The sequence below is a fragment of the Sinocyclocheilus grahami genome, unplaced genomic scaffold (assembly GCF_001515645.1).
Source record: "Sinocyclocheilus grahami isolate Dianchi unplaced genomic scaffold, SAMN03320097.WGS_v1.1 scaffold925.1, whole genome shotgun sequence".
NCBI classification, from domain to species: domain Eukaryota; kingdom Metazoa; phylum Chordata; class Actinopteri; order Cypriniformes; family Cyprinidae; genus Sinocyclocheilus; species Sinocyclocheilus grahami.
The window spans coordinates 272,378-298,926 of NW_015506104.1; the positions used below are offsets into that span (position 1 = coordinate 272,378).

The 26,549-nt window shown below is 39.7% G+C and overlaps 1 protein-coding gene across 1 annotated transcript; it reads left to right on the top strand.

Moving 5' to 3' along the window:
- The first annotated feature begins 3,340 nt into the window (after positions 1–3,340).
- On the top strand, positions 3,341–21,935 carry LOC107564359 (zinc finger MIZ domain-containing protein 1-like). Its single transcript, XM_016249418.1, has 19 exons — positions 3,341–3,398; positions 11,529–11,664; positions 12,265–12,379; positions 12,463–12,680; positions 13,008–13,203; positions 13,290–13,580; positions 13,670–13,852; positions 14,046–14,114; positions 14,247–14,415; positions 14,756–14,897; positions 15,498–15,708; positions 15,974–16,079; positions 16,186–16,346; positions 16,555–16,622; positions 16,723–16,791; positions 16,924–17,174; positions 17,427–17,593; positions 19,661–19,918; positions 20,671–21,935. Exons 1-19 carry the CDS (start codon positions 3,341–3,343, stop codon positions 20,776–20,778), a joined length of 2,976 nt encoding a protein of 991 aa, XP_016104904.1. The 3' UTR covers positions 20,779–21,935.
- The last annotated feature ends 4,614 nt before the right edge of the window (positions 21,936–26,549 follow it).

Consider the following 26,549-nt stretch of genomic DNA (forward strand, 5'->3'; position numbering starts at 1 on the left):
AGATTGGATTTTCTGTGCTATGGGCATCCCGAGTTCAAATCCCGGCTCAAGGGCCTTTCCCCCTCCCCCCCCCCCCCCCCCTCTCTCTCTCTCTCTCTCTCTCTCTCTCTCTCTCTCTCTCTCTAGCTTCTTTTTTTAACCCATTTGAAACAGAACGGTGCTTCCTGTTCATTTTGTGGTTTTGCTCTGCAGACACTTTACAGGCTTGTCATTCTGTATGTGTGTGTGTCTGAAGTTTTCGAAGATCTTAACCTGATTCCTTGTGGGCTACATCTTGGAGCAGAGGAGCCAGGTAAAGAGGGAGCCCATTAGCACAGAACTCCATCTGTGATTGGCTTTGCACTGGAAACCCAGAGACCGCCGCTGAATAATTGATGTGCATTGTGCAGTCGCTGGACAGGCGAAGAGAGGGAAAACAGAGAGAGAGCCCCAGACAATCAGACCGAGATAGACAGAAAGCTCGTAGATTTCTCACAGGTTCGTCTTTGCCTGCTGGTAAAATCCCATTTTCTCTGTGCAATGAGAAGACTGCGATGAGAGCCAGATCTCAAGCGTTGGTAAGTCACGTGACGGTCGGAGTGCATGCGGGCGAGTTGCAGGCAGGGGTATGCGCCAGAACCAAGTTCTGCACATGATAGAGTCGTAACAACTGACTGCGTTTGACCTAGTTCCTCTCTCCCACACAAACGCTCACACATAGAGGGTCAGAGTGGGCTTGATTATCTCCAGGAGGAGAGCTGACCTACTTGAGGCACAGTGTTTTTGTCAGTCCTTTAGCGGGTTGACGTGAGCCTGGCGACAGCGTGGCTCCAGCCGGTTACATGGAGAGTCTCTTCCTCTATGCCGGCTACTGTTGGCAGCGAGTGTGTGTTCGTTCTTTACAGGGTTGTAAATCATTGGATGGGGGAGAGGTTTTTTGCATTGCATTCGAGGTTCTGTTTGAAGGGCCATAGGGGCAATTTGTGAGGGAATGAACGTGGGAATTCTGTGAGGGGGGGGGGGGGGGGCGGCAGTAAAAGCATCGTAAGGATAATATACTGCTCGAGCCAAGTCTACAGGTTCCTGTGAAGTTTTTTTTTAAAGCTCTCGGCCTCGGAGTACATGCTGATGAGGAAATAAACAGCAGTTTGCTGTAATGAGGATCCTGCTGTTCATGTGAGAAACTTCCTCCTCGGTGGTGAGGAGCTTTTAATAGCTCGGTGCTCTTTGCCCGTGTGTTGTTTGTGTTTGCTGGATTTGCTTTAAATAAATGTGTAAATGTTATGCTAATGTATTGGTGTACTAATGTTTTACACTTGTTACATTTTCTTAAGCTGTCTAAAACTACACTAGTTTCTCTTGAGGTTAAGACAATAAGAGAGAGAGAGCCCCAGACAATCAGAGCGAGATAGACAGAAAGCTCGTAGATTTCTCACGGGTTCGTCTTTGCCTGCTGGATTTTTGTGTTTTTTTTAAATGTGCTTTTTAAAGGTTGTGTTGGGATATTAGAATGAATTATGGGTGTCAGTTATCTTATGTATAAAATCTCTTATTACTCAATTTATCAAAGTAAAACAGTCTAACCCTAATAACAGAAAAAGATACATCACAGGTCATATTTTACAGCTTTAGGACTGTTGTTCAACTGAGTGTAAAAAGCAGACTAGCAAATGCATTTCATGAATTTTCCACAGACCCTGATAAAGTGCCATTGCTCCATTGCAAACATTTACTGTTGCCCTTAGTTACAAAGTGGATCCAAGTTAAACATCTAAAGAAGTAGGCTGTGTTAACAAACGAAACAAACCGTAAACTGTTTGATTACTGTTGAATTTTTTGATAGGATAGTTTGGATTTTAAATTCATCCAATTCTTGAGAAAGTATTTATCTGCATTTTACAAAGCACTAAGCCGCTACGTTGTTCGGCAGCCATAAACAGTCTACAGCAGTCTAGCGAACTGTTACTTTGCAGAATTATTGATTATTTATATTATTAATTATTAATCAGATTCATAACTATTGTAAAAAAAAAAAAATCTTGTCAAAAAAAGTTTTTTTTTTGTTATTTTTTTTTTGTTTGTTTTTTGTTTTTGCTATTGTCACCATTTTATGGTTATGGGTGTTGTGGTAAAATCACTGTAAGCTGATCTATTTAATCTGATATATTTGAAATAATTCCAGAAGAACATTGTATACACCACTCTTCAAAACTTTGGGGTCAGGTTTTTTTTGTTTTTTGTTTTTTCTGAAAGAAAGAAATGAATACTCTTATTCAGCAAGGATGCATTAACTTGATTATAAGTTATAGTAAAGACATTTATACTATTTCAAAAGATTTATATTTCAAATAATTGCTGATCTTTTGAACTTTCTATTCTTCAAAGAATGCTGATTTTTTTTTTAACATTTTTTCCACAAAATATTAAGCAGACTGTGATAATGTTTTCTGAAGGATCATGTGACACTGAAGACTGAAGTAGTGACTGCTGAAAATTCAGCTTTGCCATTACGGGAATAAATTGCATTTTATAATATATTAAAATAGAAAACAGTTATTTTAAGTTGTTCTATTGTTACATTTTCTGTAGAAATACACAACCAATCAATGTGAATAAGGATATGAATGAACAGCTAAGAATGATGCACATGTAAGGTATAGGAAAGTCATAGTCTGAATTATTACAATTACAGTTTTAACCATCTGTGCCTGAATTGTCTTGTCATAAGGACCTGTTATGAAGTCCAAGAGAGAATTTCCATTAGTAATATAGGGTAGTCATAGCCTATGGGGAAAAATAGTGACTGTTGAATTGCGAAATGCTTGTTAATATGACTAATTTGATATTGAAATGTTTCCTCATACAGTGACAAATGTGTTAGTCATATGGAGCGTTATCAAGACTTAAGCACATTTGTCCAACTGTAATTTAAATTATGTGTCATGAGATTCTGTAGTGTATTTTTGGACATATTTAGATTTTTAGATGTTGGAATGTCATGCTAGGATTTTTAAAAAGAACCAAATACTGTTTAATACTTTTTAAATGTATCAATTTAATTAAATGATATTACCGGTATTGTGTTAGACCAGAACTCTCGATTACCTTTGAGTTGCTTAGCTTGAAATTTCTGACAAATGTGCAAGCACCTGGAATATTTCAGCAAATGCATTGATTTTTAGATCGCTTCTTTCTCTAAGATGAGAAGTCAGTATTTCGCACAGCAGGCCGGAGCAGAACCAGGCTTAAGAACCCTGTTAAGTCCCATCAATTCAACCAGGACATCAGTTCACCCATTGATGACGTCAACTCTGCTTACTGATACTATCTTGTCTTAATATTTCTTTGCCCCTTGAGTAAAATGTTGAATTTGAACCCTACAGAAACCACCACCTGCAGGAGATGTCAGAGTGACACAGGTACTCTTCTGTGTTCTAGCATTGTTTGGCTTGTGAAACACATCTAGTGGAGAGCTCTCTCTCCCTCTCTCTTCATCGTCACCCTGGACATTCATTCTGGTTTTTTTTTATTATTCATTCGTAAGCAGTCACAGGAGATGAATCACGATGACGCAGATGCTTTTGATGTGCTTCCTTTGTTGCGGGGGTGTGTTTGCGGGGGGTCATTGGCTTCTGACTGAGCATCCATACCTGTTTCACAGACGCATGGGCTGCACTATCATCTCAGATTATCCTGGGATTTTTCTCCCATCATCTATTCTTTTGCGAAAGCACTTTGTAGGTTTACGGCCCAGGTTTTCAGCTCTTTTTCCAGACTGCAGCTCATTGAACAGGAATGATGTCCCATTTTGTTGTATTTTATGATCAAAACAAAGCCTTCATCCGTATGTCACTCACTTCTAGGGCTGCCCTGTGTAGTGTGCCAGTCTGTCTGTCAGCTTTTCTCTGTTTCATCGCAGTCATTCATTCCCATTTTACTCGAATCTATAGCGACAATGCACTGTGCCATGTGCTTCAAATTCCTTTCCAATTCAAAAGAGCATCAAGCTGTTTCGATCCTCTCAAACAGACAGCAGAAAGTCAGCGAGCGCACATTGTGCGGATGTTACTGTGCTGTAGGAGGCTCATTACATCTGTAACTGACAGAAACAGACAGCGACATGATCATTTATTTATGCGTTCAAATGAGAAATATCAGTTTCATCTGTTCAAGCAGCTACTCTTTGGTTGTTTGTGTAAATCTGTGTGTGAAGTGTTTTAATCTGCCAGTATCTGACTCTGTGTGTGTGTGTGTGTGTGTGTGTGTGTGTTGTGCGTGCGTGTGTGTGTGTGTGTGTTGTGCTAGAGAGAGTCCTGAGTGGTTACGTCACCTGGTGTGAGCGGAGGTCACTTTGTGGCCTGTTAGCCTCAGTTAGGGGTTAATAACTCTGACTTGTGTGTGTGTAGTGTAGACTGCACTCAGGTTCAGCGCTGGCCTTAATTAATATGTGAGCCTCTCGTACGCAAGGACCTGGCCTGTGTCATTAGTTAATAGTAGTGCGCTGCCTGAGCACATGCCTGCCATACTGCCGGCCACTGAGAACGGAGAGAAGGCTGTTTCCATAGACTTCACCGTGCCACATTTACATCACCAGTGCATTTTTACAGTTTTAGCGGGAAGCATAAGCAAATTAGCCAAACTATTTAATAAATACTACATGTGCCTATTATTTAAGTATGGATTTTACTAAAATAGTCATTTAAAAAAAGGTTAAACAGTAAAAAAGATTTGAAACATCTTTTAGCTGTGAGAATTTTGGTTCTGGCATTGTGTTTCCTGTCTTTATTGACTTGTGTTTTTCTTGTCTCTTGTATTTGTATTCTCTTCTTGCATTTTTCTGGCTTGTGTGTGGCCGTATTACACAAATCTCTCTATGAAGGCTGTTGGAAGTTCTCCTTTAAGCTTCTTACACTCACTGGGAAAGACCTGCATTAACAGATTGAAGTATTTAGGATGGATGAATTTGAGGAGGAATTCGTAAAAATTAGTCTAAGGGACCCAATATTTCCAAATAAGAAGATTATCTGTATAACTAAATTAATTATCGTTTTCTGTTTTTTTTTTCTTCGTTGCATTTCATTGCATAAATGCTAGTTTGTCATTTATAGTTTTCAATAAAAACAGCTTTTAACAGTTTCTATAGTGCTCTCTATTACCCATGGACAGCATCAGCTGTTGGATTTCTCTTTGGTTGGTTTTATAGGTCAGGTAAGGTGCTGTGATTATCTTAGTGAGGTGAGGATGAAGGGCAGACAAGTATGGCCATGTGGACAAGCAGGGCTGCGTATTTTCACTAAGTGGTCACAGAAGGTCAGTCGACATGTCTGCCAATTCACTGTGGCATCGGTCTGAGACTTTCACAGACTCCCAGATTGAGAGTGAGGGTGAGAGAAAAGGACTCGGAGGACATTTGATAATATGACTTGTGTTATGAATTCCAGCCACATTTTATGTTCTAGATGTCCTCATGAGGTTTGAAATCTTCCCACTTTCCAAAGCTGCACTAGTCAAAATTCCAATGTATTCTGTGAATAAGAAGTGGACAGGACATAGATTGTGTAATTCTTTTAGTGAGGTTTGACTTTTGGCAGAAAATCAGATATTTAACTTTAAGCATTAGCTCTGTTCCAAAGCCTAGTGAGCTGCCTACCTAGCATTCTGAAGCATTGTGGGTTTAAAGCATCTGGATTTGCCTTCTAAGATACTTAATTTATTTGCCAAATTTGAGGCAAATATGCATCCTTTACCAAGAAAGTTATTCTTGAATTCATTTTGACAAGCTCAGTAAAAAATAATCCAAGATGTTGAAAGAAATCAAACAAATGTTGACTGAGTATGCTTATATTCCATGCAGAAGTTTGATTAAAATAGTATGTAAAATAAAATACTTAAGACAATATTTGTGTGTACTCTGTATGATTATGGATATTGGTGTTTTAGCTTAGCAAAATGCTAACGTTAACCTTAATTGGAATCAACTAACGGAGTGCTATTTGTATAAGTGTGTTGGTAATGTAGAGTACCTAAACCAGTTACTTGTGAGGGTCCATTTCATTTAGGATGCTGCCTATGTAGGTAGTAGGACAGCATGGCAGCTCAATAGGTTTTTAGAACAAAACCTTTGTTTAAACAGTGAACTTTCTACTTGATTTAGTCAATTTTGGCTCCTCTCCCTTGTCCATTTACTGGCATCTACTTTTTATTAGCAACATCATAATCAAAAAGCTCATAATGAGGCGTTGAAGCCAGTAAAACCGAGAGGTTGGCCGAAAAGGTGCTGGCAGAGATGAAACGGCCAACCTGAGAAGGAGAGACAGGCAGACATTCTTGGGGCGGCTTCAGAGGCGATTTGGGTAACCGGGGGTGACCTGGGTTCGCTTCATACGGGATAATTTGGGGATTTACCCTGGTCAGTTATTCAAAGGCCACTAAACCTGCTTGGAGAGGCTCTTCTCTAGACAAAGAGCAGACGGAGGGGGGTTGGTTTGTGTGGTGTCTGTCTCTCTGCTCTGTTTTGCCAGAAGTCTGTAGAGCCACAGGCTGTTGTCCCCTCAGTAAGATGGTTTCTGCTGCAGTCTGGTACCTTTAGAAATGGCAGAACATGGCTAATATTGAGTCACAGAGCTTGTATGGATACCATGGATCTTACAGCGTTAGCAAATATCGCTATCTGCTTATTTGGAGTGCTGTCTTAAAATTATTATTGGTCATATTTTATTTAGGATGTAGGGACTTTAAAGAGGGTTGTGTTTTTTATGTATTTTTCACTGTTTTATTTTTAATTAGCCTTTATAGTTTCGTTTTTTAGCTTTTACTTTATCATTGCTAGTTTTGTTTTATTTTTTTTATTTATTTTAGTTTTAGTATTTTAGTGCCAAAGTCAATGCACTGATATCATCAAAAAGTGTTTAACGTTATTGAATTTCTCAGCACAATCTAATATTATTGCTGTCTTGAAGCATTCTCACGTTTAATACAAGTGGGTTTCAAGTTTTAGAATATACCATATATTAAAAACTAAGATTTATTTGTGATAATTTTTGTTTTAGTTTGTTTTGGAGTCAGTTTTTCCTGGTTGTGTTTTTATTAACAACATTAACAAAAATGTTTGAATTATTTTTAGTTTTTGCTAACAATAACACTGGGAGCACCGCGCACCTTAAAAAAAAGTATGTATTTATATTAACATATTAAGTGTTTTATGATGGCACAATAGGACACTGTACGACTGATTGGTAAACACTGTTATTGTCTTTGTTTTCACCCTGGAATTGCTTCTTACACTGTGTTTAACAACCGTTTTTGAAGCTGCTGGGTTGTGATAAATGGCACGCTAAGTATGCTAAGTCTCAGACTGTATTAGAATCTGGCTGGTGTAAGCAAACCTCAGTTTTATTGTCTGGCATGGCTTTGTGAGAGCTATGCTCTATGTCGGTACTCGTCTCTTCCTGCTGGGATCACTGCCTGGTGCACACCGCTGTGTGCCAGCCCTGCCACCATAATGCCCGCTGACATAGACCTAATACACAGCCATGCCACCAAAATGCCCATTGCCACAGACCCAGCACAGAGCTACAGTAGCCTACTGCCAACTTAACATTCAACACAACCCTTTCTGGAGCAGGTGTCTGGCAATGCGAGCAGGACTAAATGAGGGAAGGGAGACAGATGAAAGGAAAACGGAGACTGAGAGAGGCGTTTTAATAAAGGGAATGAGAGAAATGTGATTAATGCTGATTTACTGGTGAGTAAGGATTCATGATATCATTTGTTTGAGAAACTTTCTTTTAAGGTACTCACTGCTTCTATTTGTTAATGCTGTAAAGTACAGTGGGGGATGTATGATTTAAAGACAGCATGACTGTTTGACAAAAAAACTGCTCTTTATAAATAATAAAACATGCATGTTTATGACCACTTTAAGTTAAATAATTCTAGGAAAGCTCCTCTGTTCCTCTGCGCTTCAATACACAGCCATGCCACCAAAATGCCCATTGCCACAGACCCAGCACAGAGCTACAGTAGCCTACTGCCAACTTAACACTCAACACAACCCTTTCTGGAGCAGGTGTCTGGCAATGCGAGCAGGACTAAATGAGGGAAGGGAGACAGATGAAAGGAAAACGGAGACTGAGAGAGGCGTTTTAATAAAGGGAATGAGAGAAATGTGATTAATGCTGATTTACTGCTGAGTAAGGATTCATGATATCATTTGTTTGAGAAACTTTCTTTTAAGGTACTCACTGCTTCTATTTGTTAATGCTGTAAAGTACAGTGGGGGATGTATGATTTAAAGACAGCATGACTGTTTGACAAAAAAACTGCTCTTTATAAATAATAAAACATGCATGTTTATGACCACTTTAAGTTAAATAATTCTAGGAAAGCTCCTCTGTTCCTCTGCGCTTGCGCAGTTGTCTACTTGCACAACAGGAGCTCTACGCAGGCGTGACTACTGCAAATTAATTAGATGTCGTTTGTCTTGAAATTCCTCCAATCTTGAGACATTTTGTTCTGCTGTCGGTGCTTCTTTGTGTGACAGTGTTTATGCAAAATATATTGTATGTATGCTCAGTGATATCTTTTTTTGTTTGTTTTTTGTTACTGGAGCATTTAAAGCGTAAATGAGCTCAATATTGGACCAAAAATCGGTGCATCCCTATTGATGAGAGAGATCGCGTTACAGTAAACGTTACGCATTAATATGACAGCACGGCCCCGTGGGTAGTGTTGGAGGCAATGATGTTTGCGGGAGAAATGGTGTAGCTGTATTCAGCAAAGTGAGAGGGATATGGTACGCTGCCGGAAGGTGTTGATGATTAGGTTGTTTTTCTGTGAGTTTACTGGTTGAATTGCATGCAGGAGAGCTCTAGTCTTTGTTACATGTGGGAGGCATGCTAGGCGGGGAACAACAGTTGAAAATTGGCAGGCGGCGTCTGGCTGTAACCTGTCCTATGAGCTCTAAGTTGGTCTTTTGTGAGAAAATAGCAGTTGCCAGCATGCAGAGGTAGTGATTTAGCTGGCCGATAAGCTCTCTGTAATGGCAGGGTAGAGTAATTCTCATTGAAGTAGGTGGGTGATTCCAGCCTCATGCTTCAATCCTGCTGGGACGGCTTTCACGCCTGTCGCAGAGAGGTGAGAAGCATTCTCTTTGAAACAGACCCCTTTGAAATATTTACACAAACGCGATTTTCTCACTGTAATTGTGTGTTTGAACTTGGATGGGAAAGTGCGTCAGGTGCCGCTGGGATATTGAATAACTTAAAGCTGTTTCTTGGAAGAACTCCAGTTCGGATTCAGCAATGCATTAAGGGTCCTTGAAATTTATTCTGAAATGGTTATTAATACAGGCATTTAAATGACTAATGTCACACAAATATGAATGAAAATTCTGTCATTTACTCTATTACTTTAAACTTTTCTGTGGTTCCAAACCTGTTTGACTTTGTCTTTTTAGACCACAAAAGATTATATTAGGTTGCAGCCCTTTTCCAAACAATAATTGCAACCAGTGTCTGTCAAACTCAAAAAATGACAAAAATCACCATAAAGTATCAAAAAACTGTTCCATACAAAAACTTTGTGTGAGAAACTGATCAAAATTCATCCCCTCCGCCTTAACTCTCAAATCTCATTGAAAGTTTGGAACGACATGAGGGTGAGTAAATGATTTTTGTGTGAACTATCCCTCAAGTGCAGACTGTGGTAAATAACACTGAGGTGTGTGTTTTTCAGGACGTGTGTGCTGGTTTTCGTTCCCCCAGCAATAAAGGCGCTGGAGACAGCTGAGCAATCTTCATAGTCATTACTTGCTGATCGATTTAGAGAGGAAAGAGCCAAGACAGACGTCTGTCTCTCTGCACCAGACTCGGAGAGAGAGAGATTCTGGACTCTTGACACCACCCTCTCTGTTCAAATAGCCATAGCAGGTTTTTTTTACTCATCTACTGTCTGTGAACTAGATTTAGAGAAGAAAGAGGGGTATTGTTCCATGTATGAACTTGTCTTAGGGGAAAGAGAATATTTTATAAGGTCCCTTGCAGAATCTGTTTGATGGCAAAGGAAGACTAGAGGTGTGCAGCACTACTGAAACAGTTCCTGGCTTTTGTTCTTGTTCTGTCAGCGTATGATAAAGTTTTTTGGATAATATTTTTTGTTCCCTGTTCTCTGTGTGCAGTTCTGAGTCATTCTATGAAACAGGCACCTTTTTCATGTTGGAAAGATGATTTTTAAAGTACATGGCTGTAATGATTTTAAATATTTTAAATATTCTGCCAGACAAAGAATGTCTTTAAATGCAATGTGCCGCGTCAAGTTAAATTATTTTGAGGGATTCTGAACTCGTGACATTTGGAATGTGATGAGGTGGAACATTTCATACAACCAAAAATCTATATTTTCTCAAATGTTCTCTTTTTTTCTATTTTATTTGATCAGTTGAATATGGGATATTTGTCAAATGTTAAGATGTTAATCTTGTCAAGCATGTAAATAGATTAATTCTGAAAATTGAGTAGAACTAACTTTAGAATTTGGCTTTCAAAACTCAAATGATGTCACTTCCTCTATATGCCATTTAGAATGAGAGTTAATTATTGATTATTTTAAAGTAAATAAGTAGTGTGATTAGATAAATAACCTGAATATATAATGTTTTTTGTGCATTTTTTTCAATGTTTCAATTCTACAAATTTGTATTCGATTTTTAAACAAATATGTTTAAGTTAAAACAGCAGTTGTTTGTGTTTAGTGCACTTCATCAGAATTGTGGACACAAATGGTACTCTTGTCATAGAATGATCCAGCTAGCAGTGAGTATCTATCTAAATAGTGTCAGTTAGAAAGTATAAGGACCGTTTGTATGAAGAGCACTCAAATGCAGTGCTCGTGTTTCAGCCGTATGCAGCGTGTAGAATCGATTAGACCAGGTTTTGGCCACATGCCAGCTGCTGCCATCCCGAACTGACTCCATCACCATGGCGAGAGGCACATTTTGTCACCCCTCTCAGGAGTAAAGTACTGCCAGGACACATCACCGGCATGCTTCACTATCCTCAGCACTGATTCTCATCTCCCATTTCTCGCTCTTTCTCTCCCTGTCCTTCATCATCCTCCCTTCAAGAGAGGGGAAGACAGGTCTTCTGTAAGTAGGATCACTGCTTAAAGTGCACTGCAGATGAAAAGCATATGATCCTATGAAAAACATACTGACAAGCTATTATAGAGGATCTCAAGCATGCTTGTACCTCTACTGTGATTGTAGTGACCTCTAATGGTAAAGACATGAACTGATTAAGATTTTGCAACACTTTTGGCATCACTATCATCATTGCTTATAACTGTAAAAAAAAATAAAAAATACTGACATTCAAACCAAAATGGCACCTAAAATCATGTTAAGGAAAGCTGTGCTAATACTTGGCGGTGAGTTTTGCTCCTGCTAAATAGCAATCTGAAGATAAAAAAAGCAAGATTGCTGCTTGGTCAACAGGTGATTTGTCTCTGTGCCAAAGATCCTTTCTGATCTTTCTTTCTCTCTTTCTCTCCAGCTCTCCTTTCATCCTGGTGTGAGGAGCTGGGACGGCTGCTCTTGTTGCGGCATCAGAAGAATCGTCAGAGTGATCCACAGGGCAAAGTACCCTTGCAGCCGCCCATGAACTCCATGAAGCCCTCGCTCTCACATGGGTCAGTACCCAGACAAAAATCTGCTCTAACCTGATGCTTGCTGGAGCCGTTCCAAACACTGTTAAACTTACAGTAGTCTCACCCCTTTCTGCTTTCTCAGAATTTCCTCTCAAAATGGAGTCCTAGTGCACTCATCCAGCACAGAATTGTTTGTTTTTATGTGGCATATGATCTTGAACACAAGGCTTTTCCAAGAAGCATTCGACTAAGCTTTCGTTAACAGCCCTGTAAACATGACATCACTGAAGGCTGTGCAGATGAAATTCATTCTCACAGTGTTCCAAACAACAGCAGATGAAAACATGGTTTCATAACATTACCCTCTAGGTACGTCAACAAGAAGTTGATAGATTGCCAGAGAAAATGTTAGCTGAGGAAGTTCACTAGCTTAGTGAGGTTTTTCAGAACATTTTGTGCTCTAGGGCTGGTGATTGGCCACTTTCGCAAACATTACAGCTTCATTTTCATGGAAAAACAAATGTTCTGTAGTCAGGAGGGAGCTTTTTTCTTTATCGGGCTGTGATGGAGTCAACTTTAATCTTTCTCAACATGTGTTTGATGCCCCTGATCTCACATTACTGTTTGAACACTGTTTTGTAGTGATGGGTCCTTTCCATATGACAGCGTTCCCTGGCAACAAAACGCTAACCAGGCCCCTGGCTCATTGTCAGTGGTTACGACGGTGTGGGGCGTTACCAATACATCACAAAGTCAGGTGAGTCACACATATAGTGTCACTGTACAAAAACAGTAATAGTGATAACGTTGATCTTATAACCAATGTTGCTTTTGATCTAGGTATTGGGTAACCCCATGGCCAATACCAACAATCCCATGAACCCTGGAGGCAATGCACTAGGGTCGGGTATGTCAGCCAACAACCCAGGGATCAACTCACCTCAGTTCCCTGGCCAACAACAACAGTTTTCAGCCAAAGGGGCATCCAACCAGGCCTACATGCAGCAAAGCATGTATGGGCGTCCAGGACACCCGGGAGGAGGAGGTTTTGGTGGAAGGTAATGTTTCAAGCATTAGAGAGACCGTTCCATACAGGATGATGGGAAGTTGTTTGACAAAATTGTTTTGCATCTCTTTGGGAGATTCAATAAGCTATAGAAGAGTCTCCCATTAGTGATACTTGACACATGGTTTTAAAGCCAAGCCAATACTCAGTTCAAAGATGTTTTTCTTGAAAGGGATGATATCCCCTTTTTGATGTGCCAAGTGCAAATCCAGGAGAGATTTATGTGGCATTCCAACAAGTTGTATTCCAATAAATAGACCTCTCTGTCTCTGTAAGTTGTGATGTAGACGTTTATGTGATGTGTATTCCTTATGCTCAGTTACCCAGGTGGGCCGAATGCTCCGGGCGGTATAGGCATGCCCACTCATACACGACCGCCCTCGGATTTCACCCAACCTGCTGCTGCTGCTGCCGCCGCCGCTGTTGCTGCTGCAGCCGCCACCGCAACAGCTACTGCCACAGCAACCGTGGCAGCCCTGCAAGAGACCAACAAAGACATGAACCAGTACAACCAGGTTTGTCCCTCGCTGCTTTTGGCTTCTTTCCCTACTTCTAAACGACTCCACTTATTCATGTGAACCGCCACTGGCCTTTTCCACAGGTCTGCTCCTCTTTCCAGATGGGGCCTACGCAAGGCTACAACAGCCAGTTCATGAACCAGCCAGGGCCCCGTGGGCCCCCGTCCATGGCTGGAGGCATGAACCCAGCTGGTATGGGTGGTGGCATGAATAGCTCCAACATGAGTGGCCCGCCGATGGGTATGAACCAGCCCAGAGGCCCAGGGATGGGACCCTTCGTTGGCCACGGCCAAAGGATGCCTCAGCAGGGTTACCCTGGACCCAGACCTCAGTCCATGCCTATTCAGGGCACCAAGAGGCCCTATCCAGGAGAGGTAAGACCACCAATGGTTCAAATAGACTTTCAGCAGATATTTTGTATTGGCTATTTGTGTTGGTGAGCCAACTGTTTTTTTTTCCACAGCCTAATTATGCAGGCCAGCAGTTTGGACCCAATGGTCAGTTTCCCAACCAGCAAGGGCAGTACCCTAACCCAAATGCTACTAGAGCTCTTCCTTCACCCAATTACCCTGGGCAAAGGATGCCGGGACAACAGGGCTCAGGCCAGTATCCCCCTACTGGGGTAGCCATGGGCCAATATTATAAGGTAAATTCATATTGCTTGGTCTTTGCAGTGTTAGTAGACACAATTTTCTTGAGGAAATTGTGTAATTTGGCTGACACTTCTGAAAAGGCCACATTCAGTTTAAAGTCACAAATTTACTTTTGGTAGGTAAAAGAAAAAAAATATTAATAGCAGCTATCTTGCTTTCAACTCTGTATGCTCTTTCCTATTTCAGCAAGAGCCATTTAATGGTCAGAACAACAATTTCTCTGGAGGTGGTTATGTGTATAATCAAGCAAATGGGGTAGGTGGTTAAACTATTTTTATTTTCATACACAAATATGTGTAATCTTCCATTTGTACTCGGGGTAGTATGTACAGATTTGCTGTATGTTTAGTGACTGCATTCAGTAATCATGTGCCTCTTTGGCTAAAGCCTCCTCGGCAGGTGGTGAACTACCCACACTCGCCAGTTCCTGGGAACCCCACGCCACCCATGACCCCTGGAAGTAGTATACCTCCATACCTGTCACCCAATCAGGATGTCAAGCCCCCGTTTCCTCCAGACATGAAGCCAAACATGACATCTCTGCCTCCACCTCCAAGTGAGTCATGCAAAGAAACCCCACACACGATCGTTTCATTGCATTGATCTCCGCTCTGTCCATATTACAAACTCAGTCACAGTCTATCAGAATAAATCCCTGAGAACCTTTTGATCCGCCACCTGCGGTTGAGTGGGGAAAAAAAGCCCCATTGCACATTTATCTGAGATTCATGCATTTTTCACATCCACTCAGAGCTCATTCGTAATATATGTGCTTCGGTGGGAAAGGGTGAAACTAGGTGAGGTGGAAGTCAAACTTGAAAGCATCTTACACATTGATACTATGGTCTACATGTGAAGACTATGAATCCATCTAATCTCAATATTTGTTCCCGTAGCCAACCCCAACGAGGAGCTTCGTCTGACGTTCCCCGTGAGAGATGGAGTGGTGCTGGAGCCCTTCAGATTAGAGCACAACCTGGCTGTCAGTAACCACGTCTTCCATCTGCGCCCCTCCGTCCACCAGACGCTCATGTGGAGGTGTGCATGTTACTGCTATAAACTGCAATTGCTCTTGACAATGACATCCTTAATATTTAATTATATTTCTGTCATTATTTACACACACTCGTTTTTCCAAACATATATGATTTTCTTTCTACCATGGAACACGAAAGACATTGTTCATGCTTCTCATTTTGATAGAATAAAAGTGAATGGTGAATAAGGGCTATCAGTTTTCAAAAATGACAAAAGACTGCTATAAAAGCACCACAAAAACGTGACTGTCTGTCACAAGTCTTCTGAAGCTGTGAAATGAAACTTACATTATCCACTACATTTGAATATATACAAAATCACATCACACAGACAGGGGATTTTCAGTCAATAATGAATTACATTTTGGACTTTTACTTAGACAAATCTATTGTATGACCTCAGAACACACTTCTGTTTAAAAGTTTGCGATCGGTAAGATCTTTTTTAATGAAAAGTCACCATTCACTTTCATTAAATGGAATATAGCAGTGCGAACATTCTGCAAGGCATCTCATTTTGTGTTCCACAGAAAACAGTATGAGTTGGAACGTCATGAGAACTATTCCATTAAAACTAGAACCTTCTCCTCATGTCCTACAGATCTGATCTGGAGCTGCAGTTTAAGTGCTATCATCATGAGGACCGACAAATGAACACCAATTGGCCCGCATCCGTCCAAGTCAGCGTCAACGCCACCCCCCTCACTATTGAGAGGGGCGAAAATAAGACATCCCACAAACCCCTGCACCTAAAGCACGTGTGTCAGCCAGGGAGAAACACCATCCAGATTACGGTCACAGCCTGCTGTTGTGTGAGTATTCCTCTGCTGCCTTTCAATAATGTATAGTCTGTCATTTAGTGGCCATGTCGGAGAGCTGTTATACAGCATGTGATATGAAATCAGATAACACTGATTTGAAGCAGCTTCTGTTCTCTGCCTTCCCACTACATTTGCTGGTATCAGTTTAATGCTTCCCTGTCTGAAAGCTGAACGGTACAGATACTGTATCATGTAAAGGATATTCTGATGTGGAGATGCTTGCTAGCGGGTTGTTATATGTTTGGTCTTGTTGCAGTCGCACTTGTTCGTGCTGCAGCTGGTCCATAGGCCATCAGTGAGATCGGTTCTGCAGGGGCTCCTGAAGAAGAGGCTCCTTCCTGCGGAACACTGCATTACCAAAAGTAAGTAGATGCTGCATTCTTTGGAATCTGTGGATGTCTGTCACTCTGTATTATCATCTTCATCAACCCCTAATCTTTGCAATGTCTCTTGTCTGTTTTCCTGCAGTTAAAAGAAACTTCAGTAGCGTAGCAGCATCCTCTGGGAATGCCACACTAAACGGAGAGGATGGAGTAGAGCAGACAGCCATCAAAGTGTCCCTCAAGTGTCCAATCACATTCCGACGGATCCAGCTCCCTGCTAGGGGACATGACTGCAAACACGTGCAGGTAAGCATCGCTGAAGTGTGTATCTTATAAAAATACTGATTATGATAATGATATTTACTATTTCTCACTCATTTGTACTATGCAAATAAATGTGTTTGGGGATTTCCCACATTATCAAAGCAAAACTTGTGGCAAATGTGTGAATCAAAACAAATTGTGCAAATCTGTTATTTTGCATTGATTAAATGGAAATTGTTTTCTTGTGCAGTGCTTTGACTTGGAGTCCTATCTGCAGCTGAACTGTGAGAGAGGAACGTGGAGATGTCCTGTATGCAAGTACGTGGCAAACCACACAAGAATTGTTTTGGGCAGCCAAATAAATGTGATACACTGTTCCTCTTGGCTCTGTGTTTTATATGTTTCTGTCTGTCCCCAGTAAATCAGCATTACTGGAAGGGCTGGAGGTGGATCAGTACATGTGGGGAGTTCTCAATGCGATTCAAAAGTAAGTTTATTACTCAAACATTGGATCACACAGTTTTTCAGTACGAGTCCTGTAAAAATGCACCTGAGATATGATTGTTAAATTATAAACATCATATTATTTGCAGTCATGAATGTTGTTCCATTCTTGCAGTTCAGAGTTTGAAGAGGTCACCATCGACCCTACGTGTAGTTGGAGGCCAGTGCCCATAAAGTCAGACATTCATATAAAGGAGGACCCAGATGGCCCTCTGGCCAAGCGTTTTAAAACCATGAGTCCTAGTCAAATGATCTTGCCTAATGTGATGGATATGATCGCCCAGCTGGGTCCCGGCCCTTCACCCTATACCCCCCTGCCCCCTCAGCACGGAGGAAACAATGGCGAATATGGGGGCCAAGGTAGAGGTCAGCACCTGATCAAGATCTCTGTTCTTTTCTTTCTGTCTGTCTCATAAAACAGTCTTTAGTATTTTACAAGCTTCATTGTTTAGGTACGCTTAATTTTTTCCCTTCAATCGTAACAGTCAAAAGAACTTACGCCTGTGTGCTCTTAACAGGCTGATTTGCCATCCAAGCTGTCTAAATCTCTCTAGCTCTTTGTCTCTGCGTTTCTGAGGTAATCACTCCTCACTGCTGTTTCTCTGTTTTGTGAATCAGGCAATAGTTACCAGGGCCATGGAAACTTTGACTTCTCCCACAGTAACTCTGGTGGCGGAGCTCCCATGAATGACTTCATGCACGGACCCCAGCTCTCACATCTACCAGACGTGCCCAACAGCCTCATGGCCCCTGACAAGACTCTCGCCCACGGCATGCCCGACTCGGTAAATCACTTCATACCCTTAGATTTCCAAGCAACAAGAGCTGCTGTTTTGAGACGTATTTTACTAGATTTTTTTGTATTAAAAACTAGCAACAAATCACTCCAAGATAGAAACCCCCCCCACAATCTCTTTAAAAGTTTGATATTCTTTAAAGGTCCAATGATACTAGAGTAAAGTGAAAATTGTCATCATTTACTCACCTCATGTCAACCTCACAAGTTAAGATATTTTTTAATGAAATCGACACATACATGTTTGTGTGTCAAGCATTAATACAAACCTCATTGGTTCTTGTGCATCACATGTACGTGTTTCCATGTTTACCAAATGTGATGTGCCTTATGTATGTGTGTCGTTCATTTTTTAAATGTAAATAAAATAAAAATTAAATCTGTTTATTTAAAGTGATCGTACCTGTTTACAGGACTTGGTTTAAACCGCTCAATTCATATGGATTCATTTTATAATGCCTTTAATAATCTTTTTGGATCTTTTAAGTTTTGGTTACCTGGACTTTCAGTTGAGGGACATGCACCTCTCAGGCTTCATTAAAATATATTAATAAGGGATGAAGCTGTACAGGGCTCGCAAAATCCCTAGCCCGACGTCCCAGGGCTATTGTGTCTTTCAGTCAGGTTACCAAATTGAATCACCGCCCTGCCAGACGGGCCATCTTAAATGCAGGGTTCCCGCGGGTCCTTAAAAAGTCTTAAATTTAATTGTATCAAATTTAAGGCCATAAAAAGTCTTAAATACCTTAAATAGAATTAGTCTTAATAATAATTCAAGAGGTCCTACATTTGGGGACGGAAAGACAAGAATGGATGATTATGAATTAATGGGACGATTAAGCTTCAAAAGGCTATGGTTTCATTGAGTAAATAAGAGCGCTGCACGTTTCAAAGTCAATACGCGGGAAAACCGCTATTTCTGTCGCTCCAAAAGCACCACCTAGTGGCAGAAAATGAATTTGCCTTTTCAAGAAGCCTGTCTGCTGTTTTTGTTCAGACTAATGTGAAAATCGACCCATGTTTTTATGCAGCAAACACAGTTGTAAATGTGAACCGGTGGATTGATAAGAAGCTAATGTGCCTTCTAAAAAGATAGAAAATATATGTATATGTTTTAAATTAATATAATAATTGGTTTAAAGACTGAAATGTGATGTTTATCATTTTTGTTTTGTGAAAACCTGTATCTGAACTGTGAATCATGTCATTTTACAGTTTTATGTGTTACCAAACATTGCCCTACCCCACTCATACAGCATTAATTTTATTTGTGCAAGTCATTTATTTGAGCAGGTCATAAAAAAGCCTTAAATTTGAATTTAAAAATCCTGCATATACCCTGTAAATAGTGATATAAAATTTATATTTGTATTTTGAAAATGTTTTTGATTGATGTTTTGACTCCTATCCAAATTTTTTTTAATTCGGTCTAGTTAAATTCATTTCGGGCTACCAAAAACTGAAGAGTGCCTGCCCAAAGGTCTACCAGGGATTTAGAAATTTTGCGAGCCCTGCTGTAGCTTCTCAAAGAGAAATGTATCATGCCTCAGCATGGTAAACTTTGTCTGAGAGGTTTGGTCCCTAATTCATGCCTTTTAAAGCCTCACCACTATAGCTATCAAAGCATGTAGCACCTCCAGCAATAAATTAAGAAAATTACTGTCAGACTTAGCCTGCTGGCTTGCCAGTTCAGTACTGCCATTAACATTATTACTTTTAATACTAACATGAGGTGTTAGTATTAAAAAAGTATCATATTTTACACCTGCCATATTGATTTTAAGCTTGAAAAATCTAAATTGCCCCAAAAGCATGTAAATGAACCATTTTCCTCTTAGTATTAAGACCAAAGTATACTTTAGTTTTGTGTAGACTAATTTGTCAAATATATTGTTTTTAAGTCATCTTAGTTTTATGAAGATGTATGTGCTCTGGAATCATCTGCATGGCACCTGTCTTGCTCTCTGTCTGTCTATGGCTGCAACTCAAGCTCTCTCAGTCGGAGTGCTCCACTTTATGCAGAAAGACTCATCGCTCCTCTCTCCTCTCTCCACAGATGCCCCATCCCGTGAGCGCTGATCAATCCCATGCTTCCATGCAGCCAGGCATGCACACATCCCCTCACCCCAACAGCCAGTCAGCTCAGCCATTGCATCACAGCGGCCCCCCATCCTCCCAGCCCCCACGCCAGCCCCCACCCCCCCAGCAGCTAGTCCAAAACAGTCACCTACATGCTGACATGACCTTCAACCCCACCGCCGACGGGCAGGCAGGTGGCCAGGGATCTGCAGACATGCCCGAGCCTTCTCTGGATGTGAGTGTCCACACTGATGCCGGTTTGGGCTTCTTTCATTTCAAGAGTCATGTGCTACTTACATTCTTTTGCACAGTCATGTAAGCCTCACGCTTTCCTCATGGTCCAAAGCTCTGAGCGTATCCAAAACATTCGGATTGAAGGAATATTCTGGATTCAGTACAAGTTAAGCTTAATCATTTGAGGCATAATGTTGACATAATTACCACATAAATTCATTTCTATTTCTCCAAACAAATCTGGGTTACAATGAGAAACGTACAGTGGAATTGAACATTTGGAATTGAAATTAAATCTGTAAGCATAAGCAGCATTTGACTTACTAAAACTTTCTGTTTAGAGTTATATCCAATTTTACAACTTCTTGACAACTTAATGCCATGAACCCTAAAAGATTATTGCCATAAACCCCTAAATAATTATTTAAACAGCTTTACAGCTCAAATAATACTCAAATAATTCTACTTTGATAAATTTAACTTACATGCCATTTATAAAATTATTAGCTTCACATTCTTTTAAATCCTCCAAAAATTGGCTCCATTTACTTCTAATCTCAAAGCCTCATTGTAACCTTGTTTTTTTGTTTTTTTTTATATTATGCCACAAAAGCTGTCGACTGAGCTTAACATGTATTGAATGAACCGGGTATATATTTATATATTTCTGGGTATATTCCCAGTATTTTTAAGGTTCTTAAAGATCATTTGCAAGATCGTAACGTAAATATATCTGTCTGTCGCTCTCCACAGCTTCTGCCAGAACTGGCGAACCCAGATGAGTTGCTGTCATACTTAGACCCTCCTGACCTCCCAAGCAGCAGCAATGATGATCTGCTTTTCCTTTTTGAGAACAACTGACTTCCTTCAGTCGGCCTTTAGGAGAGGCCCTAATTTGTTTGGCTGTCAGGAATTGAGAGGCATATGAAGACTGACTCTGTACTTTGCAAACAGGAAACAGCCATCCTTTTGCCTCTTCCTCGTGTAAATATCTCACTCTTTTACAAGCAACCTTTTCCACACATATATGGCAGCCATGTTGGTTGGCACTAAAGTGAAATCTTTCAATACTAATGGAAATACATGTGCAGCTATAATCAGTTCAGATGAATACGTCACACAGAACTGTGTGTGTGCTCACTAGGAAAGTATTGTAGCATTTTTAATTCAGATTTTTTTTCCTTTTGTGAAAAGAAGACCTGAATAGAATATATATATATAAATATATATATATATATATATATATATATATATCTTCCTGCCTCTGTGTGTCCGCAATCTCTTGAAGGTTGGTTCTTCCAAACTCTGCCACCACGGCTCCCCAAGACCTCGTCTGCTGGATGTTCACACTGTTTGTCTGTCCATCTCCCTTGAAAAAGCACAAGAGAATGCATCAAACTGCACCTGGAAGCCTGTAAAAGAGACAACAAAAGGGAAAAAAGCTCATCTCGGAATCACCAGAATGATCTAACCCTCCCATCCCAGAGACTAACGATGGGAGTTTTGCGAAAGTCCTCCAAACTCTCATGCCACAGGACACGAGAATGTGTTCTGTTCTAGTGCACCACGCAGCTTTGCACCTCATTTTGTAATGTGATTCATATGTCCAGCACCTTCAGACATATGTATCATGTTCTAAACAAATGCTAGAGGGCATCAGGGCATGCATTCTTTTCCTTCTCGAGACAGAATCGCAAACATTTCAGCACTGTACCCATAATATTGTGCAACAGACTGTTCCTCCTCCCGCAACGATCTGTGGATTCTCCACACTAGCAGTCACAGATCAAGAAGAAAGCAATTCGCGTTTCAAAGGGAAGTCAGTCTTGTGTCATCTGTCTTCTCTGTGAGTTCTCTTCATGCATGAGGCCCTTGATGTTCGTACCCCTCTTCTGACAAACTGCACACAATGTGGAAACATTCATCGTTGCCAATCGCCCATTATTTTAGTGATACCGTTTTCTTTCTTTTTTTCAATCATTTCTTCTGTTCTGTTTTTATTCAGCCTTTTATTAATGAATTGTCATGTTAAAGTTTTATTTTATAATGCACAATATATTGTTCATATAATGGTATTTGTTTTTTTCTGTTATTACAATTGTACAAATGTACAAAAATATGTACATTTATCACATGATGTCCATGGATTACCAAAGTTATGCACCCTGATTTGAGAAGGTGGCCCAAATCTATTTTGACAAGCCCTTTTTAAGTTGTCACCCATAGAATTTGATCAAATGTGTAATGTCTCACTTTTTAGCATTTTGTTTACATGTAAATTCATAGTAATTACAGAGCAAACAATGAAGAAAGTGTTTTAGAATATGTTCTATATTTATAGATTTTTACTTTTTAATTCAATTATATAATTAAGCTATATATATTATCTCAATACCCATCAATGCATTCAATTCTTACAGAAACTGTACATTTCAGTAAAAACTTTTATATCAGCAGCTCAGTGAAGGCTAACAACGTCCATGTGTACAAGATGGATTTTCTCAAAGAAAAAAGTTTATTGTTTCCTGGATTTTTTTGTTTTTAAGTTAAAATGGCCCACTCTAATAATTGTCAGTATTTATGATGCTTGTAACGACATTTCCATGATACTGATGTTACTTAAAGACTGTTGAAGGCTGACATCTGTACAATTGAATACCGTTTGGGATGTGTTTTGTTGGATGACATCTCCGTTTGAAACATGTTTCCATTTTAAGTTATTATTTTTTTGACTTGCAATATTAGTTTTTAGTTTGTTTGTTTGTTTTTTCTTCTGTTCTTCTTGGTGTAGAATTATGTGCAAAAATGATGTTTGTTGTTGACAATTTAAATACTTTGAAATCCAACAGGAAGATGTGGGTTCAAGTTCTATAGCGTTTGTCTGTAGTTCACTTGTATATCCTTTTTCAAAGATGCACTGCCACATATTCGTTCCCACTTTGTAGACACAAACAAAATAGGCATAAACTGAACTTAAAGACTCCTAAAGTTGTTGGCTCTGAGCTGTCACATGCTATTGATGTACAGTCATTGAAGAGACAGTGGGTGCTGAGGCTGGAACAGAAAGGTTTGAATGAAATCGATGGTGTGTTCACTACTCAGCCACAGGTGAGGGTTCAGTGAGGGTCGAAGGGAAAAGGGCGAAGGGACACATTAGGGATGCATGTACATATGTAAATGATAAATAGAGACACATTAACAGAAATGTATTCATTTTCCCCAGGGGAATATGCATTGTGTATTTAGAATATGTCAAGCTTGCATCCTCCCATCAGAATCTAAATTGGGTAAAATGAATCTCTGTTTGTTAGCGTTTGTGGAACCTCTAAGCATTTGTTCACTTTTGTAAAATATTCATCCCACATGACTGAGGAATTTGGGGAGAGGATAAAAAGAGACACATTTGTTTTACATTTGTGTAATATTTAGCTTATGTGTATTGCTCCATTTCTTGTGTGCTTAATAAGGTGCTACAGAAGATAATGAAGAAAATCCTGGGGAAATAATTTGGACAACAGGGACACGGGGCCAGGAGCGGTTCCAAAAGATTGTAACCAAAATCCAGAGTTTGTACAATTTTGATATCATGATCAGGAAAATTAAAAACAAATATGAGGTACAATCTGAGGTGATTGGCGCCAAACGTTGCAGTTGTCTTTGCTTGTACATTCTGTTGTACAATCATTTCATATTCTAAACTGGTCAGAAGAAAAAAAACAACAACAAAAAACTAATTGTGATTTTTAGTCTTGCAAAACTGTATGTAGTTAGATGCTGTGACATCCTAATATTTATCTAATAAATATGTATTCAGATGAAACAACCGTGCGCTTCTGATGTTTCATTTGGTGTGCATGCATAGCTGTGAGAATCTGATTCTGCTGTGAAAACCGCAGGCTTTACAGTTCCTGCAAGAAAACAACCACAAAAAACTAAGCAGAAATGGTTTGTAACCACTGGGAGGCAAATGTTTCCTATGAGTAAAAAGAAGAAAAGAAAAAGGCTTTCTCAAGGGAGCACATGAGGCATAACGAAGTAGGGAGTTTGATTCATCTAACAAGGGCTGGGAATCGATTCCAAAACGAATCGATTCCGAGGCGTTGGGAATCGAGAGTCCCATCAAGGGGAATCGACTCCTCATTCAGAGCCTTTTTCAGTACAACAAAGCTTATCTATGGGTGCCTCTCAAACGGAAGGCTGCACACATTTAAATTCACGAAAATAAACTGAAAGAAAACGAGTCGGTACTGAGATCATCTGAATTTTAGGATGCAGCCTTCCGTTTGAGAAGCACCATTCACCTCCATCATGTTCGCTAAAAGCCGTAATTACGAGAGTTGAGATAAAATATTATTTTCATTTTTATATTTGTATTATCATTCGCCTCCCTCATGCTCGCTAAAAGTGATTAGAAGTCTGATTAGTTTCCTGATTCGGATAGATACGTTTAATGAACCAGTTCAAAAAAACGATTCGGAGGTTATTTTACGGTGGAACTGGCTTGTCCCATAGACTGTATAAAAACTTGTCCACAATTTTGAGCGCTGCACGACAGAGTAGATCATGACGTGATCGAGGGTCTTGATCTTATTAACATCTAAAATACTATTTTTTTTAAAACAATTCTATCAGCCAATGATAATTCTAAAAGAAAACGTCACGAGCATAGATCAGTGGCCGAGAGCGCATCTGATTGACAGATAAACCACGAGCTCTATCAGTTATTGTTAATGTTCTGGTTATTTTGTTTCAGTGTACAGTTTGTTAATTTTGTGCAAAGCATACAGTAAAAGTAAACTTCATCATTCAGCTGAACTGTGCACATTTATTTTAGACACTTCACGTCTTGTTCAATTCATGCGATAAACGCATGTCCCTGCTGAGCTGTGGGCTATGACTAATTTCACAGGCTGTTGAAAGCAGACAAAATTGAGTCCCTCTATAATTAGGGGTACATGTCATGTCCATTGACTCTATTATCAATTTTACTAATTTTTAATTAACTTTTCACTTCAAGCAATTATCACTTTTATAGCAGGGGACATTTCTAATTCATTTAATACAAAAATCCAACAGATATCCAAATATATCTTGCAAATATATTTGCTGTTTTTGTGCTGTCCGATTTGGTAAATGTGTGGTTTTGCTCTTCAGATTAGCTCTAAAATACATGTTTCTGTATATATTTCTTATATATATTTGTCCAAAATAATCATTAAATTATGAGAAAGGTGTTTAAAAAAAACTTGGCTCATGCATCTACATTAAATCATCCATTTTGTGTATGTCCGAGAAATCTGTGTCAACTGTGTTACTCCCTATAAATCAGCAATGGTTTGTTCCAAAGTCACATGTCCAACATCACCTGATGTATTTTCCTATTTTGGAGGGAAATTTAAAGACAGTGTGGTAAGTCATAACTTCTCCTCTTCAATATTTTATCTATATTATTGTCTGCACATAGAGTAGATTAACTGACCGTCAACTGTGTTATCAACATATTCTGGTGAACTTGTCACAAGTTATATTTATAAATATGTAGAGAAAGAATATAAAAACAAGTTAATCAAGGTCATGTACTAACCAGGCCAAGGTCCGCAGTTTGCACAAGGCCCTAAAATGGCCAAAATGTCAACCGTGTTACCCATCAACTGGAACACAGTGTTAGAAAACACTCTCTGTCTGTATTGGTTCCAGATGTTTTCACCCTCCTTTTCTTCTCTCTCCCTCTCTGCTCGCCCTCCCTGTACAGCGCAATGTTGTTTTCTTCTGATTACCCCCTCCTCCATCTGATCTCTCTCTCTCTTGTATTATGTTTTAATATCTCTTACTCATATTTGAGGTACGCATGCGCACATGTATGCATTAGCTTTTCTGGGTTCAAATGTTCAAACGAGGACACGCTAGCTAGGACTCCAAGGTAATGGGGTTCGTGCTGAACTATGGAGATAGTTCAGCATCCTTCGCCAAGTTTATTCCTAATATGTCCATATTTTCCTGGACATGTGGCCATTTTATTAGGGATGCACCGATATGAAAATTTTGGCCGATACCGATAACCGATTATTCTTTATTTTTGAAAGCCGATAACCGATATGTTGGCCGATAAATCTATATCCAAATTGTTATATACTTTTTGAGAGCCTGATTACAAAAAAGGTCTCATCATTAAAAGCCACATCCCAAACACTTCAACATAAGCAGCCTAGTTTGAACGGTGTACATTTTAAAAATATTTTTACTCTCCCATTACCAAATTTAGTCATAAAAAAGTCTTACAAATAAATAAAATAATGCAGAAATAATGCAAACAAGTCACTGGACATCATTACACGTGTAAAGAATCAAAATGAATGCGCCATAGATCAATAAAACGGAATAGCCTCTGCACGGACAATAATTAAATGATTTTAATTACTAAACCATATTGTTGATGAAAATAATAAGAGAAAAATACAAGTGGTTGTTGTTATTAATAATATATCAATGATTTTGAAAAAGTAACAAATTAATACCACTGTTTTAAATAGCAGCCATTGAGCTGCAGCTCAAGCTGAAGCTGAAGAGCTGAATGAACACGGTAAACTGAAGCGTTTTGCTGGCAGCTTATTTAACTCAAGGAAATGCATCCT